This window comes from Phoca vitulina, unplaced genomic scaffold (genome assembly GCF_004348235.1).
Source record: "Phoca vitulina isolate PV1807 unplaced genomic scaffold, GSC_HSeal_1.0 scaffold3, whole genome shotgun sequence".
In the NCBI taxonomy this organism is placed as follows: Eukaryota; Metazoa; Chordata; class Mammalia; order Carnivora; family Phocidae; genus Phoca; species Phoca vitulina.
The window spans coordinates 33,191,614-33,208,668 of NW_022589706.1; the positions used below are offsets into that span (position 1 = coordinate 33,191,614).

The 17,055-nt window shown below is 32.9% G+C and overlaps 1 protein-coding gene across 1 annotated transcript in view; it reads right to left on the reverse strand.

Annotated features, from left to right (window-relative positions):
- The window catches only part of GABRG1 (gamma-aminobutyric acid type A receptor subunit gamma1), a 77,247-nt gene that overhangs the window by 44,762 nt on the left and 15,430 nt on the right, over positions 1-17,055 (reverse strand). Inside the window, exon 3 of the mRNA XM_032400294.1 lies at positions 2,209-2,276. Coding sequence (XP_032256185.1) covers positions 2,209-2,276 — 68 coding nt within the window. The remainder of the gene's footprint in view (positions 1-2,208; positions 2,277-17,055) is intronic.

Genomic DNA, 17,055 nt, shown 5'->3' on the forward strand with positions numbered 1-17,055 from the left:
ATGTAAACTGCTCCTTATTAATCCCCAGTATGACAATGTTTCTCTTTTAATAAACACTATCAAGTATTCTATGTCTTCTTTTCTTGTATGTGCTTTAGTATCACCAGTTTTAATAGCAATTTCATTTAATTAGCTTTTTAAAAAACTATCACTGGCCAAGGTTATAAGTATGTAGTTTGCCCTCCTGGGAAAACTAAATCTTTAATACCATGAAACTTTTATACAGGAAGATCATCATAGAAGTTTCTCAGTAGCCATTCTTTTTTTTTTTTTTTAAAGATTTTATTTATTTATTCATGAGAGACAGAGAGAGAAAGAGAGAGGCAGAGGAGAAGCAGGCTCCCAAGGAGCAGGGAGCCCGACGCGGGACTCGATCCCAGGACCCTGGGATCACGACCTGAGCCGAAGGCAGACGCTTAACCATCTGAGCCACCCAGGCGCCCCTCAGTATTCATTCTTGTCAAAGTATCTCTGGAATATGAATACAGCCTTGAATCCTATTTCTCTTTATTTTAATGACCACATTTTTTTAAAATCAATTCATTCAAATTAAAAACAAGAACCCAAGACTAAACATATACAATTCAGAAAATGTAGACGCCCATAAGCTCTAATGGGCCTGTCTTCTTTAAGCATTGGTTAATTGGAAACTAAACATTGTAAGATTCTCCTAAGAAGAAAATTAGCATTTTAGTAATCTATTACTTTATAAAATTTCATATTTGCATAGTGTTAAATTAATACACACAGGCATAGAGAATGCTTTAGCTTTACAAAAACCAGCGGTTTGTTTAGGAAGTCAATTGGGACAGAGCCAATACTCGAAAACGTATTGGAACTTTCCTTCTCCTTGGTTTCTTTGCCACTGTTTTGCCTCCATTTTCTTGCCAACCTTGCTGATTCTTTTACCATCTCAGCTTCATCTCTCAGGTCCTTAAATGTATGTGTTCCTTAAGGTCTGATATTTATTCCTTTTTTCTTCTCTTTACTTTAAGACTGTTGTTCCCATCTCTAAGAGGTTTAGCTAATTTCTGACAAATATTTGCTCCAGCTCTAACTTTCTCCTGAGAGCTCCTCATTTCAGATTCTCAAATTCAACTTATTTCCACAGCCAATTCCTACTCCTTTGCAATAAGGAGACAAAGATGTCAGTTATGGTGTGGCCCAAATGTTGTCAGTACAGTAGTCAATGCAGGCAGCTGCGAAAGTTAATGGCAATCATGTGAATGTCATATTAAGTAAGAGAAAAAACGGGGCTGACAGTAATACTGTAGGAATCATCAGACACAGGCAACTGTTAGGCATGATGGCCATTCAGATAAAAAAGGGGTTAAGGTCTATAAGAAAGGGATGATTTGACTATTGTACTAATGAATAAATGAGGTAAGAGAGAAAATCAGCAAAGTTTTAAGAATTATCTTTGGATGGTGTTATGGGCTGACTAGTGTCCCCCTAAAATTCATATATTGAAGCCCTAAACTCCAGTATCTCAGACTATGAATTTGGGATTACCTCAGAATAGAAGATCTATTGCCCAGACTACAGCAACCTCTTAACTGGTGTCTCTAACCCTCTTAATGGTCTTGTCCATCTTCTACACTGTTGGAACGTGATTTATTAAAAATATAAATTCACCTATGATACCCTCCTGATGAAAAGTTTCCATCATTTCTCTGATCTAAGGGAATACAATTCATATAACACACACTTCCTATTATGGCTGAGAAGACTCTCCTTAATAAGGACCATAGACATTCTGTCAGCCTCACTTCCTTACTTGCACTTTATGTTCCAGTGTTATCAAACCCCTGGAAGTTCCCCTGATCTTATCAGGTTGTTGCATTCCTCCATCATCTTGTGCATGCTCCCACTCTGCCAGTAAGTCCTTTTCCTTCTCTATTTTCCCCGCAGTCCTTGTGGTTATCTCTCTCCAGATTTCTTCAGGGATCTACTCGTGATGGATGAGGTGGTAATTTTTCATGCCCTAGCATAGTTCCTACCAACACAGCACATTGGAGTAAGAGGTTACACATTCTTAGATATGGGATATTTTAGCACTAGTCCCTGAACCTGGTACACAGTCATTTCACAGTTGCTCTGAACTCTTTCAGGATAAGCTATCAGAATCCATCACATATCCATTCTATTATTGGGGTATATACTCAAGAACTCTATGGCAGACAATTATTTTTATTATTCATCACTCACCATATTTATGGGATCAACTGGTCCAATGCTGTTTACATAAACGTCAGTTTCAATTACTGTGGGCCTCACTGCAAAATACCAACACAAAGAATGGTCAAAGATAAGATTAGAGGTTGTGTTAAATAAATCTTAGCTTTAAATAAATCTTCATAAATAACATTTACCATTTAAATAATAAAATATTCCTCATTGGGAAATTAAGAAACATCGCCCATTACAAAAACACAAATATCTTTTCAGTTAAAAAATCAATTATGTACGTAAAAGTTAACATTTTTAACTAAAAACATTTTTTAAGTATTTTTTTATTTTATTTTAGAGGGAGAGAGAGAGAGAGAGCATGAGCAAGGGGAGGGGCAGAAGGAGAGGGAGAGGGAGAATTCCAAGCAGAATCCATGCTGAATGTGGAGCCTGACTCAGGGCTTGATCCCAGACCCTAAGATCATGACTTGAGCTGAAAGAGTTGGATGCTTAACCAACTGAGTCACCCAGGCACCCCTAAAAACACTTTAATGTACAACCTAAAAAAGTTATAAATATCTAAATCCTTCATTAAAATTAAGGAAGTAAATTCAATAAAATTTACTAGATAATTTACTCTCTGCTACATGATAGGGTTTTAGAATTCGAATGGATATTAGAACCTAAATATTATGCAATCCTACTTAATGCCTATCAGTGGTGTGTTGGTAACTGTTTAACAGCCTTGTTCCCATAGTGGGGAAGCCCTGATTTGTAGATTTTGCCGATACCCATGGGTAAATATTCCCACAATGGTTGATTTAAGGATACAAACGTGAAGTCACTGAATTCAGAGTTGGGACAGTATCTAATAAATAGCTATTGTGAGCCAGCAAAAGGATGTTCTAGCACACAATGGGACTTGAAGCATGGTTATGAGGATTAAAGGAGATAATGTCTGTAAAGCATCCACCTTCAGGTCTGATTCTTATGAGGAGCTTCATAAATATTTGTTCTTACTTCTTTCTTCCCTGTTAACAACATTCCTTTAGGTTGTTTATGCTGGCTCCAGAATTAAGTGTATTTTTGTCTAAATTTCACAGAGTATATTGTATAGATGTCACTATGGATTTCATCTATTGTGTTTTGTACATAACCATTTGTGTTTTCCCAGTTAGTCTTAAGTGCTATGTATTGTATATCAGTATTTTTATAGTCTATCAAAATGTGTAGTGCAGATCCAGCCTTTTAAATGTTTATCAAATGACATGATTAATGAATACCTGCAATAATATTGGATTATGGTTTTTAGTTTGCTATGAAAAATATTTTCACATAGTTTATTTTATTTCCCCTGTCCCACCAAATAAAATATAAAGAATTCATTTACTAATTTGCAAATACTTGTTGAAGAGTGAATGTAAAGGGTTCACAATGTAGACAAGAAGAAGAAAACCATTTCAAGAAGAAAACCTATCATATCTCACAGAGATTTATATAGAGATGATGCAAACAAAATAAAGCAGAAAAACCTTGTAGATTGAAAGTTTCTATAATAAAGTGGCATGTTTAGTAACACTTACTCAGTTCTCCTTTCTAAATTTTATCTGACTTCCCATTTTTGGCCTAATATTTATCATTCTTACAATTCAGATGCTATGTTCGACCTGGCAGGACACACCTCCCCTTCTAACACATAGCTAAGCCTGCCTGGAGTCTCTATCCAGCCCCAAGTCCCCTGTCTTGGAAACTTCCAATTTGGCAGATTTGCCATGCTAGCAAGAATTCAATGGAAAACTTGAGGTATTTTGAAAAACAGTGATTATATAATTTTAAAACAATATTTAATTTTATCCTTTGCAATTAAAAAACACACTACATTTAGAAAAACATAATAATGTTTACATAGTTTGGTTTTCCTCAAGTAAAGATTTTATTACATGGTATATACCATATTTGTTAAAAATAGTTTTAGTATGCAAAAGTATAGGTCTCTAGACCTATACAATACATGGTAATGTAATTCAATCTGCTAGCCAACAATTAGATTTCTTAAATAAAAGTAGGTCATATGATTTATAGAAGGCTTTATAATTTAACTTAGGCTGATGACTTCTGAGATGATTTGCTTTAATTGTTTGCCATTTATTTTTGACTATGAATTGAAGCCAATAAATATCATACAATTAAGCTAGTTTTAGCTAGATTTACAGAATGGATTTTATGAAAGCCAGTTAATTTAAAAAAACATACGTTTATTAGTTCCATTTGTAAGTATATTTATTGCCAGTTATAAGCAATTAAGTGCAACGTACCAGACTTATTTAATTAGGTTTTTTTCAGTTCATCTGATAAATCAACAAACACTGAACATCTCTTTATTACATGATAATAAGGGCTGAACATTGCCTATGCTGAGAAATAAATGATTCTTGGGGGCATTTTTATTTATACGACATACTTTTCACATATATAGTATAGAAAGTTTTAGATATGAGTGTTCTATCCTGGTTCCCTGATATCAATATTTCCTTAACCAATCATGAGACAAATATATAACACTAGAAAAGTATTAACTTTTGCATTAGGGCATGAGCCACACTGAAATATTTCATGAGCAACAGAAATCACGTTCATCTGAGATAAGACAAAAGAAGAATCACATTAGTGAGTCCAATGTAGATCATTACTATTGATGAAGATATTCAATAGGTAACTTAATAAATATATATTTGCAAACTATGAGTATTTCCTTAGTTATTATGTACCCTATTTTATAACTTGGGGCTGCTGGTATTTCATCTAGTTCTTTATATGTTTTGTTTTGTTTTGTTTTTAATTTTTTTATTTGGCAGAGAGAAAGAGCACAAGTAGGCAGAGCGGCAGGCAGAGGGAGAGGGAGAAGTAGGCTCCCCACTGAGCAAGGAGCCTGACTCGGAGCTGGATCCCAGGACCCAGGGATCATGACCTGAGCTGAAGACAGATGCTTAACCAACTGAGCCACCCAGGCGCCCCTCATCTAGTTCTTTAAACTTCAGTCCCAAAACATGAGAAAGAATAAGTCTGAAAGGGAACTAAAATATTTCAGATTAATTTTAAAACCCCAGCTAGAGATTATATGCTTCAAAATATAGAGTAAAGAGGAAAACAACAGAAAACTGTCATTGTTCCTTAATAATGACTCATCACCACTTTTATCGATTCATACTATGAACAATACTTGTGGGTGAAATCACTTAAAATATAGGCTTCTTGGTAGAGTAAGTACATTTTCTTAGCTCTATGATTTTCTCAGTACAAAGTTTGTTCAATTGGAGGGTTTTAGTGATACTTAAAAAAGAAAACATCAGATATCCATTCAAAAATAAAAAAGGAGACTAAAAGGAAATTGTCATTCCAGGCTCATTAAATGATCTTTAGGAAGAGGGCACAGACTATGTTTAATTCTTCAACGCACATGGAGATGAAAGATCGCTTTATTTGTGACAGCATAATAATGACGGAAAAAAACGTAATACCCTAGCAAATTACATTTTTGATAGATGAAAGGCAGGTAGAGAGGACACTGGATTATTTTTGCAAGGCCTCTTTCTGCGTTGTGATTCTAAGTACTTTGCTTTAAGTATCTCAGCAGAATATAAGATAAACTCTCAGTGGGAATGAATATAAGAAAGAATGGACATTCCGAGCAACTTAAAGAAAATGCAGAGAACAGTAAGAAGAAGCAAAAAAGAATTTAAAAAGAAGAAAGCAGTTGGATCAATGCAGTTTCCACACTCAGCTTCCACGTAGCTAAGGCAAAACGGAAAACAGCCAACTGTAGAAATGGGTAATCAGTTTTTAATCAGAAGATATAAAATAAAACAGATTTTAAAAATACTTCATAATTGTTTTTAACCATGCTTTCTTAGATGACATATTCAAATTGCTCTAAGATATCTTTAGCAGATTGTGTAGCTTCTGGGTCACTTTTGTATATTAATTCAGATTAATTAATTAATTAAGGTTAATTAAAAATTAACTCGGGTCAATTAAAATCTCTAATCCTGGAACATAAGTTTAACAGTCTTTTCTGTTGTGACAGAATAGGCATTAAAAAAAAAGAAATAGCTCCAATGATTTATATGTTACCGTTAAAATACACAGACTTTGAAAAAACCATAACTAATATGTTTTTCTTGCCCTAGAATAGACAGTGGGGTTTCTCAATCCAAAGATATCCCAGGGGTCCAGATACTTCTTCCCAGGCCTTGCTAACAAGGAAATGTCAACTAACACTCACCATCTCCTTCTGCAGGTTACATATGGATACGTATGGATGAAAAGGTACATATGGATAAATAAGTTCTTAAGTGCAGTCTAATACTTTAGCCAATAGATACCAACACAATAAGCCAGAAACGATACTAACCCAAATTTTGGATAGAAAAAAATGCCTACAAAGAGCTCTTCAATAGTTAAGTCATTTATTATGTATGCTCTGAGATGAACAGATAAAATGCTACTAGGCAAGGTACATATGCCTACTTAAATTTAAATAGAAATTAATTAAATTAAAGTAAAAATGTATTCTCTTAGCCATATTAACCATATTTCAAGTAGTCAGTAGCCAATAACCAATATCAAGTATTCAATACACATACATATGACAATTTTAATATATATTTAATAATCTATTTTAATGTAATATAATTCATAATATATTTAATCAAGTATATATATATTTAATTATTGTAAATGTCATCTTAGGAAAATAGAAGATTGGCTTCTCCTTCTATAGTTAAACATTTCTTTAGACAGCAGACTTAGCAACCTGCTCCTGCTCCTATATCTGATCCAGAGGGGGTAGGGCAGTGGGAAGAAAGTTAGAAAGGAATGATGGGATCTAAATAAAAAAAAGCAGTGGAGTGTCTGCATTACCTACTCTTTAGTGTGTCTAGGATATTGTAATTTCTTGTGAGTATAACTCACATCGAAAGAAACTGAGTAGGCTAGAGGGATCTCACCAGTTTTTTGACACAAGAAAGTTGTACACCAGGAGCATGATCTTGTTGACGAAAGGAGCTAAGGCGGGTGGAAGATAGAACCATCTCAATTTCCCACGTCAAGGAAATAAACAGTTAAAATGCCTATGAACAAACAACAGAAACCAATCCTACCCTCCTACCCATAAAACTTGTTATTTATACAACTGCTTCTCAAAGTACATCAAGGGCCAGTTGGTGTGTGCCAGAAATGAAGTGAAAACTCACAAGACAAAGGTTTCAACTGCACCCAATTAAATGAACACAAAGACCATTCCTCTTCATATCTCCTGCATGTTCCCATCACTAAGAACCTAGAAGAGTAAAGCAGATTGAATAAAAGAGCAGATCACATCTGCTCCCTTCCTCACCCCACCAAGTCCCTCTCTGGTGGCACTTATCTACCCTGTGTCCTGGGAGAGTGATAGCATTAATTCTGTTCAGATATTAATTCCTGGATTAGATCAAACTATATGAATCACTGAAACTTCTTGGAAAGCCATAGACTCTACCCAAAAAGTTGTTAAGAAATGAAAAAGATTCAACATACAGTAGTTGAAAATTTACTAGAATTATACAACCTTTACTAGAATTATAAAACCTTAATGTCAATTTGCCATTAAGTTTAAAAGTCTTCAGTAAGTTCATTATATAAGTTTTCATAACATCAGTGAAGAATAAAGATGCTAATGAAATTTTGGACAGAAAGGAATGCCTGCAAAGAGCACCTCAACAAGTAAGACATTCATTATGTATACTCTGAGGTGCACAGAGAAAATGCTACTATGCACAGTATGATTATCACGGTTCTTAGGACATGTTTAAGCTACACTATTAAACTAAGTGACGATGTCACAGATGTACATGGAATTTGAAAGTCCATATCTTGATCTGAAATAATGTACTTAAAATGCTAAATTGATGAGGTAGACTGTCAAAATACCTACACATGGAATAAAAAAGATTATATACACTGGCTTCTAGTCAGCAAATACTCATTCAGCAAACAGTAAGGGAAACCTTAAATTTATGCTTCAAGTATTGTTTTAGCGACCAGGGATATGGTGATGATCTATTTCAGGGATCTTATTTACAGGAAGAAAAGGGAGTATCAACTAATAATAGTGAAGTATGAGGAGTAAAATGGAAGTACAGATTTCTGCTTCTTATGGTAAATAATTGGTATCAAATTAACCATCTCAATGAACATGACTATATGATTTATTTAAAATTAAAAAAATTATTGAAAGAATCACACAGCAGCTAACAAAATCAGGATTTGATGCAACAATTTCCTGGAAAGAATGTAAATGCAGTGATGTAAGCTCTGCATTATACTGGCCACTTTTCCCCTTTGGTGCATTTGCTGTTTTACTGCACAGAAATGGTGATTAAAAAAGGAGAGTGACTTAGAACTTGCATCTGTCTCACTGGGCTAGAGAGACAAAATTGGAGTTCAGGGCTGTCAAGACAGCCAAGACTTCCCTGCAACTAAATGAACAAGAGAGGATTCAATCAGACATTCTACATGAAATTCCCCCTCAAGGTTTTTACTAATTCCTAAATTGTGCATATGCACAGTGTGATGTTAAGAAACCAAATTTAAATCAGCTGCTAGGCGTCTAAAATAATATGGAGAGGTTTCAGCTATTTCCGGCATCTCTGGGGTCATCAAGGAGAAGGTTTCTTAGTACAAACCTCAGGCTATCAGTTGAGAGACTTCAAATGGTTATGCCCTGGGAAAAAGGAAAGTTTTACAAAAGGAAATATACTGGTTTGAGCCAAATGAAGGCAATTTCCTTTCTTGACTCTACTACCAAAATTAAAATCCTCTCTGGAAAGAAATAACATCATCTAAATCTCCATTATTTTTAATATACTCTACTGGCATTCAATAAAAAATTAACATACCATAAATGAAACAGAGGTCAATCACCTTAAACCAAGAGATAAAATGAAAAAGAAAAAGATTTACTTATTTATTTATTTATTTATTTGACACAAAGAGAGACAGATAGAGAGCACAAGCAGAGGGAGCAGCAGAGGGAGAGAGAGAGAGAAGCAGGCTCTCTGCTGATCAGGGAGCCTGATGCAGGGCTCGATCCCAGAACCCTGAGATCATGACCTGAGCCAAAGGCAGACACTTAACCGACTGAGCCACCCAGGCCCCCCAAAAAAGAAATTTTTAAAAAAGTCACACAAGTGATCAAGATATTGTGATTATCAGACTTTAAAATAATTACAGTTAACATATATAAGAAAATGATGAAAAGATGGCAAATTTGATAAAATACTTGAAATACTTTAAAAATCAGATGCAAATACTACAAGTAAGAATTATGAAACTAGAAAAGGGGTCAATAATAAAAAAAGAGAATGAAACACGGAGAGAAACAATGAAAATTATATAAAAGTGTATGAGACATAGTGGACATAGGGAAAGAGTCAAACATCAGCAATTGGAGCCACAGAGAAATTGAGATAGAAAAAATATTTGAAGAAATATTGGTGAAGAATTTTCCAAAAGCAATCAGAAATTCCAAAAACAGATTCAAGAAATCCTGCAAATTCTCCCAAATACCAAAAACACAACAAAAAAGTCTGGGAACCTTATATAAAACTGCAGAAAACAAAGACAAAGAAAACCTACAAACAGAGATTTAAAAAATAGTTTATTTCTAAAACAGTAACACTGTTGTTGAGAAGTGATTTTTTTCAACAGAAATAATAGAATTGAGAAGAAAATGGAGTGAGGTTTATAAAGTTTGGAAACAGCAGCTAACCTGGGTTTAAATATTCATTGAAAATATCATTCAAATGAAGGTGACATAAAAATATTTTTAATAAAAACTGAAATAATTTTTTGCCATGAGATTTACACCAGAAGAAATACTGAGAGGAATATTTTTCTAAATGGAAACACAGTACGAAGAAAGGAAAGAATACTAAAGGGAGTAATTTCTTGGTAAACATTAATTGCTTTTAAACGCTTTAAAATAATTTTGTTATTTCAAAATACAGCATAAAAATACATAGATATAATATCAAAAAAGGACTAGAGTTTCTGTGGTAAATGGCTTGAAATGTCCTTGAATTGTAATAAAGTTATTTGCTTATGATTAAATCTAATAAAGTAAGAATAAACATTTTAATCACTAAAAACGATAAATAATTTTATATTTAATAAGATACTATAAAGAGAAAATAAAACTATAACTATGTGATGAATCCAAATGAGGGAAAGAATAGAGAAAAAAAAACTTTGTAGAGCAGATTAAGCAGATTAGAAAAACAAAACAAATATAATAGCAGTAGATTTAAAAAATATATATACAATACTTACCTTAAATTTATCTGTGCTAACCACTTTATTTTTAAGAAAAAGATTGTAATACTTAATAATAAAGTAAACAAAATCCAAATATAAAACTTCTATTCAATAAAAAGTCATAAGAATCCTAAATTTGTATGTACCTAAAGAGTTTCATTATATATTAAGCAAAAACTGAATGGACTTAAGAAAAATAGAAAAATTAATGGTTTCAGTTAGATATTTTTAATACAAAAATATAAAAAATAACACAAAAAAGTTGCTATATAGATTATTTGAGCAACAAGAATAATAAACTGAACTTGAGTATGTTCTTGGAGGAAAATCGAATTGTTAGGTGTCAATAACAAAAATATACCCAGAACACAACCTAGTTTTTTAAATTAAGCATTATTCACTTAAACTAGTCAATGTGTCCAAGAAGTAATTATAAAGGAATAAACTGTGAAAGGCTAAAGAAAGGTTTAGAGGAAATTTCTTATGTCTTCATCTCTTAATATTTCCTCCAAAAATATATAGAACAACAAAAAAGGGAAAAATACAAGTACCCAAAAACTATGGCCTCAGCATAACTTGAAGACAGAGAATGCCCAAATTCTAAAACAACTGTAAAAGAAAAATAAAAAAACAAAAACCACCAAATCCTGGCAAAAAATCTCTCAAGCTCTTTCTCAAATCTGTTCTAATGCAAGAATTTGTAGTAAGCAAAGCAGACTAAGCAAACAGAGGAAGAAAGAAGAGAGTTACTTACCAAAAGTAGATGTAAGAGGACAAGTAGAGAGAATGAGCGTGCCATAAATCTGAAAGTGTTTAAAATGTGTCCTATGGCCAGAACAAGAACTAACAGGAAAGCGATCTACCAATATATGTGATGTAAAAGAGCAGTCTCCAAAATAAGTAGTTTTGGGGTTGAAAAAAAAATGTCAAAAGGGAAAAAAGAAGCGGGCTTTAAAAATTGGGTGCAGGAAATGAAGCAAAGGGGGGGATTTCATGCTCCTACAAGAAAAGAGAACCAGTGAATTGGAAATCATACCATCCCTCCCCTAGCATGAAACAAATATGCACCACCTACAAACAAATTCATTTAAAGTATCTGGATTTGCTATAATGACATAAAAGAACGTCGATGAATTAGGAATCTTAAAAAATACTTGCAAACTAGAAACACAGTAGGGAAAAAAAGGAAGAGATCCATACAAAATTGTTGCAGAAATAAGAAATCAAGACCCAGGACAAATCAACTATGGAAAATCTCTTCAAAAAATACTAACCCAAAAAATAAAAAAGTTGTAAGACAATACTCTAAACGGTCCAAAGGATTCAAACAACTATTTGAGGATAAGAAAAAAAAAAACCCTTGAATCAGAAATTCAGAAAATAAGTAAAGAAATGTCCTCTCCCCTTCCCACACATGAAAAAAACAAATAGGAAGAAATGACCAGAGAATTGATTGAACTGAAGAAATAGAAGAAAAAGAAGCATAATTTAAGCATAAATTAAGTCAAAAAGCTTTAGAAACGACAATTAAGGTCTCCTTTTTAATGTTTAAAGCCACAAGTCATTATGAAGATAATACACAGGATATTTATAAACCAAATAACAAAGCAGCCACTTTTATGAGGCAAAATCTACAAAAGAAGCAAGGGAAGACAGATAGTAACATGCCAAAAACTTAGAGTGAAACGAAATCATTAAATTCCCAGGTCAAAAACTAGAAAAACAAGAAAAAAGTAAAACAAAATAAAATACAATGAAGGTTGTAATAAAGACAAGATAGAAATTATGAGGAAGTTAAGACAAAAATGGTAGAACTCATTAATAAATGGGATCCTGGGCTTTGGAGGACATTAACAAAGTAGAGGAAAATAGTATTTTAATTTTCTTGGCCAAAAAAAGGGGGTAATAATACAACATATAAAGTAAGAAATTACAAAAGCAAAAGTAAAGTTTGAAACAGAAGAAACTTTTTAAAATCCTAAGACACTACTTTGAAGACTTCATTGCAAATAAACTTGAAAACATAGGTAAAAGGGACATTTTCTTAAGGAAATACAGATTACCAAAATTCATCCTGACAGAGTATAAAGTATAAAAAGATCAATTTCCATAGGAAAACAAGGTGATTATTTCCAAAAAACATGAGACCTGGATGATTTTACAATGGAATTCTATAAAATCTCCAAAGACCAGTTGTCACTAAAGCTCAATAAATTGCTAGACTTTTGAGAATAAATGAAAACTCCCTATCATGAAACAAATATAAAAAGGATATCTAAGAAAGATGAAGACAGTACTCAAATATAAAATGAAACATGAATATCATTCATGAATACCAATGCAAAATACTAAATAGTACATTGGCAAATGGAATCCAACACCTCATGGCCAAGGAGGCTTTACTCCAGGATGCAAATTGTTTCAATTAATATTATTTATCATATTAATAGATCTAAGGAGGAAAATATTCATAATTATTTCCAGAAATACAGAAAATGCCTTTGACAAATTTTAATACCAATTTCCTGATTTAAAAACAAAATCAAGGGGCACCTGGGTGGCTAAGTCGGTTAATTGGCTGCCTTAGGTTTGATCATGATCTCAGGGTCCTGGGATCAAGCCTGGCATCAGGCTCCCTGCTCAGTGGGGAGTCTGCTTCTCTTTCTGCGCCTGCCGCTCCCCCTGCTCGTGCTCTCTCTCTCTCACACAGAAATAAATAAAATCTTTAAAAAAAAAGATTTTATTCAAATAAATAAATAAATAAATAAAAATAAAAAATATAAAAACAAAACCAAGGAAGTTGAGGGATAATTTCTTAATGTAAATCTTTGTAGGACAAAACATTAGTCATTTCCACTAAGATCTAGAAAAAGGTCAAGTAACTCACAATCTCCACTATTACTCAATATTATACTAGAGATATTAGTAAATGCTATTAGATAAGAGACATCATCAATTAGTTGCATATGAATTGGTAAAGAAAAAATAAAATTATCTTTATATACGATACGATAGCATATTTTGAAAAGTCAGATAATGCTTAAACCATAAAAAAGTCAGTAAAGCAGCAGGAGGGTAGTAGGATATAAAATAAGCATTCATAAATCAATAACATTGATACACAAAATTAATAACCAGTAGAGGACATTATAGTTGAGAAACTACCCTTTACGTCAGGGAAAAAATTAAATACTTAGGACTCAATTTTTAAAATGTGAAAAATCTGTATGAGTAAATCTTTAAAATATTCCTGAAAGATGCAAAATAAATATGAAGAATTCAAAGACAGCCCATGTTCCCATATTAGATGACTCAGTGTTATGAAGATGTTAGTTCTCCCAAAATTAATTTACAAATTTAACACGATCCCAATAAACATACAAACAAGTATTGTAAGGTTTTTTTTAATAGAGCTAATTTTATTATTATTAAAAAATGCAAAAATAGGGCACCTGGGTAGCCCAGTCAATTAAGCAACCAACTCTTGACTCTGGCTCAGGTGATGATCTCAGTGTCATGAGATGGAGCCCCGAATGGGGCTCGGCCCTGGGTGTAGAGCCTGCTTAAGATTTTCTCTCTCCCTCTCTCCACCCCTCCCAGCCCCCCTCTCCCTCTCAAAAAAAAAAGAAGAAGCCAGATAAACTGAAAGGAAAAACAAAACAAATGAAAATATGACATGGAATTAGCCTTATAAGACATTAATACAAAATGTTTTAGCCTCAATATACTGTTGAGTCTCTACTATTACTATAGTGTAGTGACACATAGAAAAACAAATGAGGGAATGTAACAGAAAGATCAGAAATAACCAAAGTTCATAAGAAAATGTAAAATATGAGAAAGTGGGTGTCTCAAATAACAGAAGCAAAGATTGATTTCTTTCATAAATGATGTTTAGCCAACAGAAAAGCCATTCAGTAAAGAGAAAAATTAGATTCATACTTTGTACCATACAGTAACTCCTAATGGACTAGGGAATTAAATATAAACAAATAAAACCATGCAAGTACTAAAAGTAGACATGGATGAATTCCACTCAAAGTGGAATATAGCCAGTAATACTTGAGCCAAACCGTATTAGAAATGAATAAAATAACCATTGAAGGGAATAGGAAAGATAAGAACCTAAGTTAACTTTGTTGAAAATATTTTAATTACATTCTGTAAAGCTAAAGATGAAAATAATTGTAGTTGAGTATTTTATTCTAGTTAATTTGTTTTCATAGACAAATGACATGTTAAAATTTTAGAACTACATTTTGTATTTACTGGAATTGAAAAAATAAGAAAATATACTATGGATAAATCAGAGCCAGGTGTCTCACTGTTGGAAAAAGGAATTACAAATGAGGAAAGAGGAAACACTAGAATGAACCCCTTGGTGTTTAGTTCGGAAGCAGAACTATCAGTATGAACTCATGGTTTATAATACATGTAAGAAAAGACAGATATAGAAATATAGATGCCCATGAATGTGTTTGTAGAACATATATTTTCTACTTCTGCTCACTGAAATGGTTAAGAAGCAATAACACCCAATATTAATGAATATACCTACTGCCCTGATCTTGATTTCTAAATACCTTGGAGAAATGGTGAATTTTATTGCTTGGATCAAGATAAGCCAGGAATATCTTATGTACTAAAAAGTAAGGATGTGATCAGAAAATGATGGGGACATATGAAAGGACACAGAAGCCAAACTATAGGAAGTCCCAGTGCCAAATTTATTTTTAGCAACAAAATAATGATAATAATGGGTTATAAGCTATAAAATAAAACATATGTATAAGTCTACACTGAGTATAAATGAGTAGATAAATAAATGGAGGATAAGCCACAGCTCTTCCTTATAGTAGAATTACAAATAATATGCATAGAAGGAGTGATGATAATAATGAGTCACCATTTGGCAAACAGCACAGTAATAAATACTGTTACAGATAAGAATCATTGATGGATACTAGCTTAATGGACAAACATGTGCTGAGACATTTTTATATAGTTGGCTGTCCTCCTGACGGTATCTCCTCACAACATATGTATTAATCTAGAAGAGGAAAAATAATAAATTTACAGTGGAGAAACCTAGAAGAAACCATACTAAACCAAGTGTTAAAATTAATATCACCAGCAATAAGATATACTAACATCATGTACCTCCTGATAGAACACACTGAAAGGGCACAACATCACTTCCGTGTTATCCTTAGCAAAAAATGTATCAACTCAATGGAATAATGAAAATATCAGACAAACTGACAGACATTCCACTGGCCAGTACTCTTTAAGGTTATCAAGTTTATGAAACATACAGAAAAATAAAAATTATATCAGATTGGAGGAAAATCAAGAGACATGAGAACAAAATGCATTGTGGGATCTTTGTTGGAGTTCTGAAACAAATAAAAAGACATTAGTGAGGCACATGCCATAATCTAAATAAGGTTTGTAGAGTAGTTAATGGTATTCTTGATATTATTTTCTTGACTTAGGTTAGGATTTCTATGGTTATATAAAATGTTAACATTAGGGTTAAAGGGTTTGTGGAAATTCCACGTATGGATGCTATTTTATTAAGTCTAAGTTTTACCTTAAGATTAAATAATTAAAGCAATCTGAGAAAACATCAAATTGCATATGAGGAAATTAGATTAACATAATAAGCCAAATGTTGTAAAACAATGAAATTTAAGAAAAATTTTCAGACCCCCCAGGCAGCTCAGTCGGTTAAGCGGCCAATTCTTGGTTTCCGCTCAGGTCATGATCCTAGGGTCTTGGGATTGAGCCTCCCTGCCAGGCTCCCACACTCCTACTCAGCTTGTGGATTCTCTTTCTCTCCCTCCCTCCATCCCTCCCCCTGCGCATACGCTCGCACTTTCTTTCTCTCTCTTTCTCTCTCAAATAAATAAATCTTTAAAAAAAGTAAAGAAAATTTTTCAACAGAGAAAATTGACAAAGCCAAATTTTGATTTTATGACAAAACTAATAGAATTGAAAAAGTCCTTCAAGATTGATTCATAAATAAAAGAACAGATTACTAATATCAGAAATGATAAAGGGGAAAAAAACTCAGATCCTAGAAACATTAAAAATATCACAAAAGTTATTATGAAACAATTTAACACTAGTAAATTTGAAAATTTATATTCCTTAAGAGGTTCAGCTTACTAAAACTATTAAAGTAATTGAATTGTTAAAAAATTCTTTCCCAAATTAAACTCTAGGCCAGCATGACTTCACCAAATAATTCTCCCAAATATTTAAGGAAGAAATAGCATCCATTTTAGATAAACTCTTTCAAAGATGAAAAGTGAGGGACAACAGAACTCATTTGTAGACTTTAGCATGATTTTGGTTCCAAAATTGAAAGAGACATTACAGGAAGTAAAATAAATGGCTATTCCTTTATGAACATAGATGTAAAATTCCAAAACAAAATATAAAACTGAATCTAGTAATATTTTTTAAAGTTACCATATCACAACTAAGTGCTATTTATTCCAGAAATGAAAATTTAGTTTAAGGTTTAAA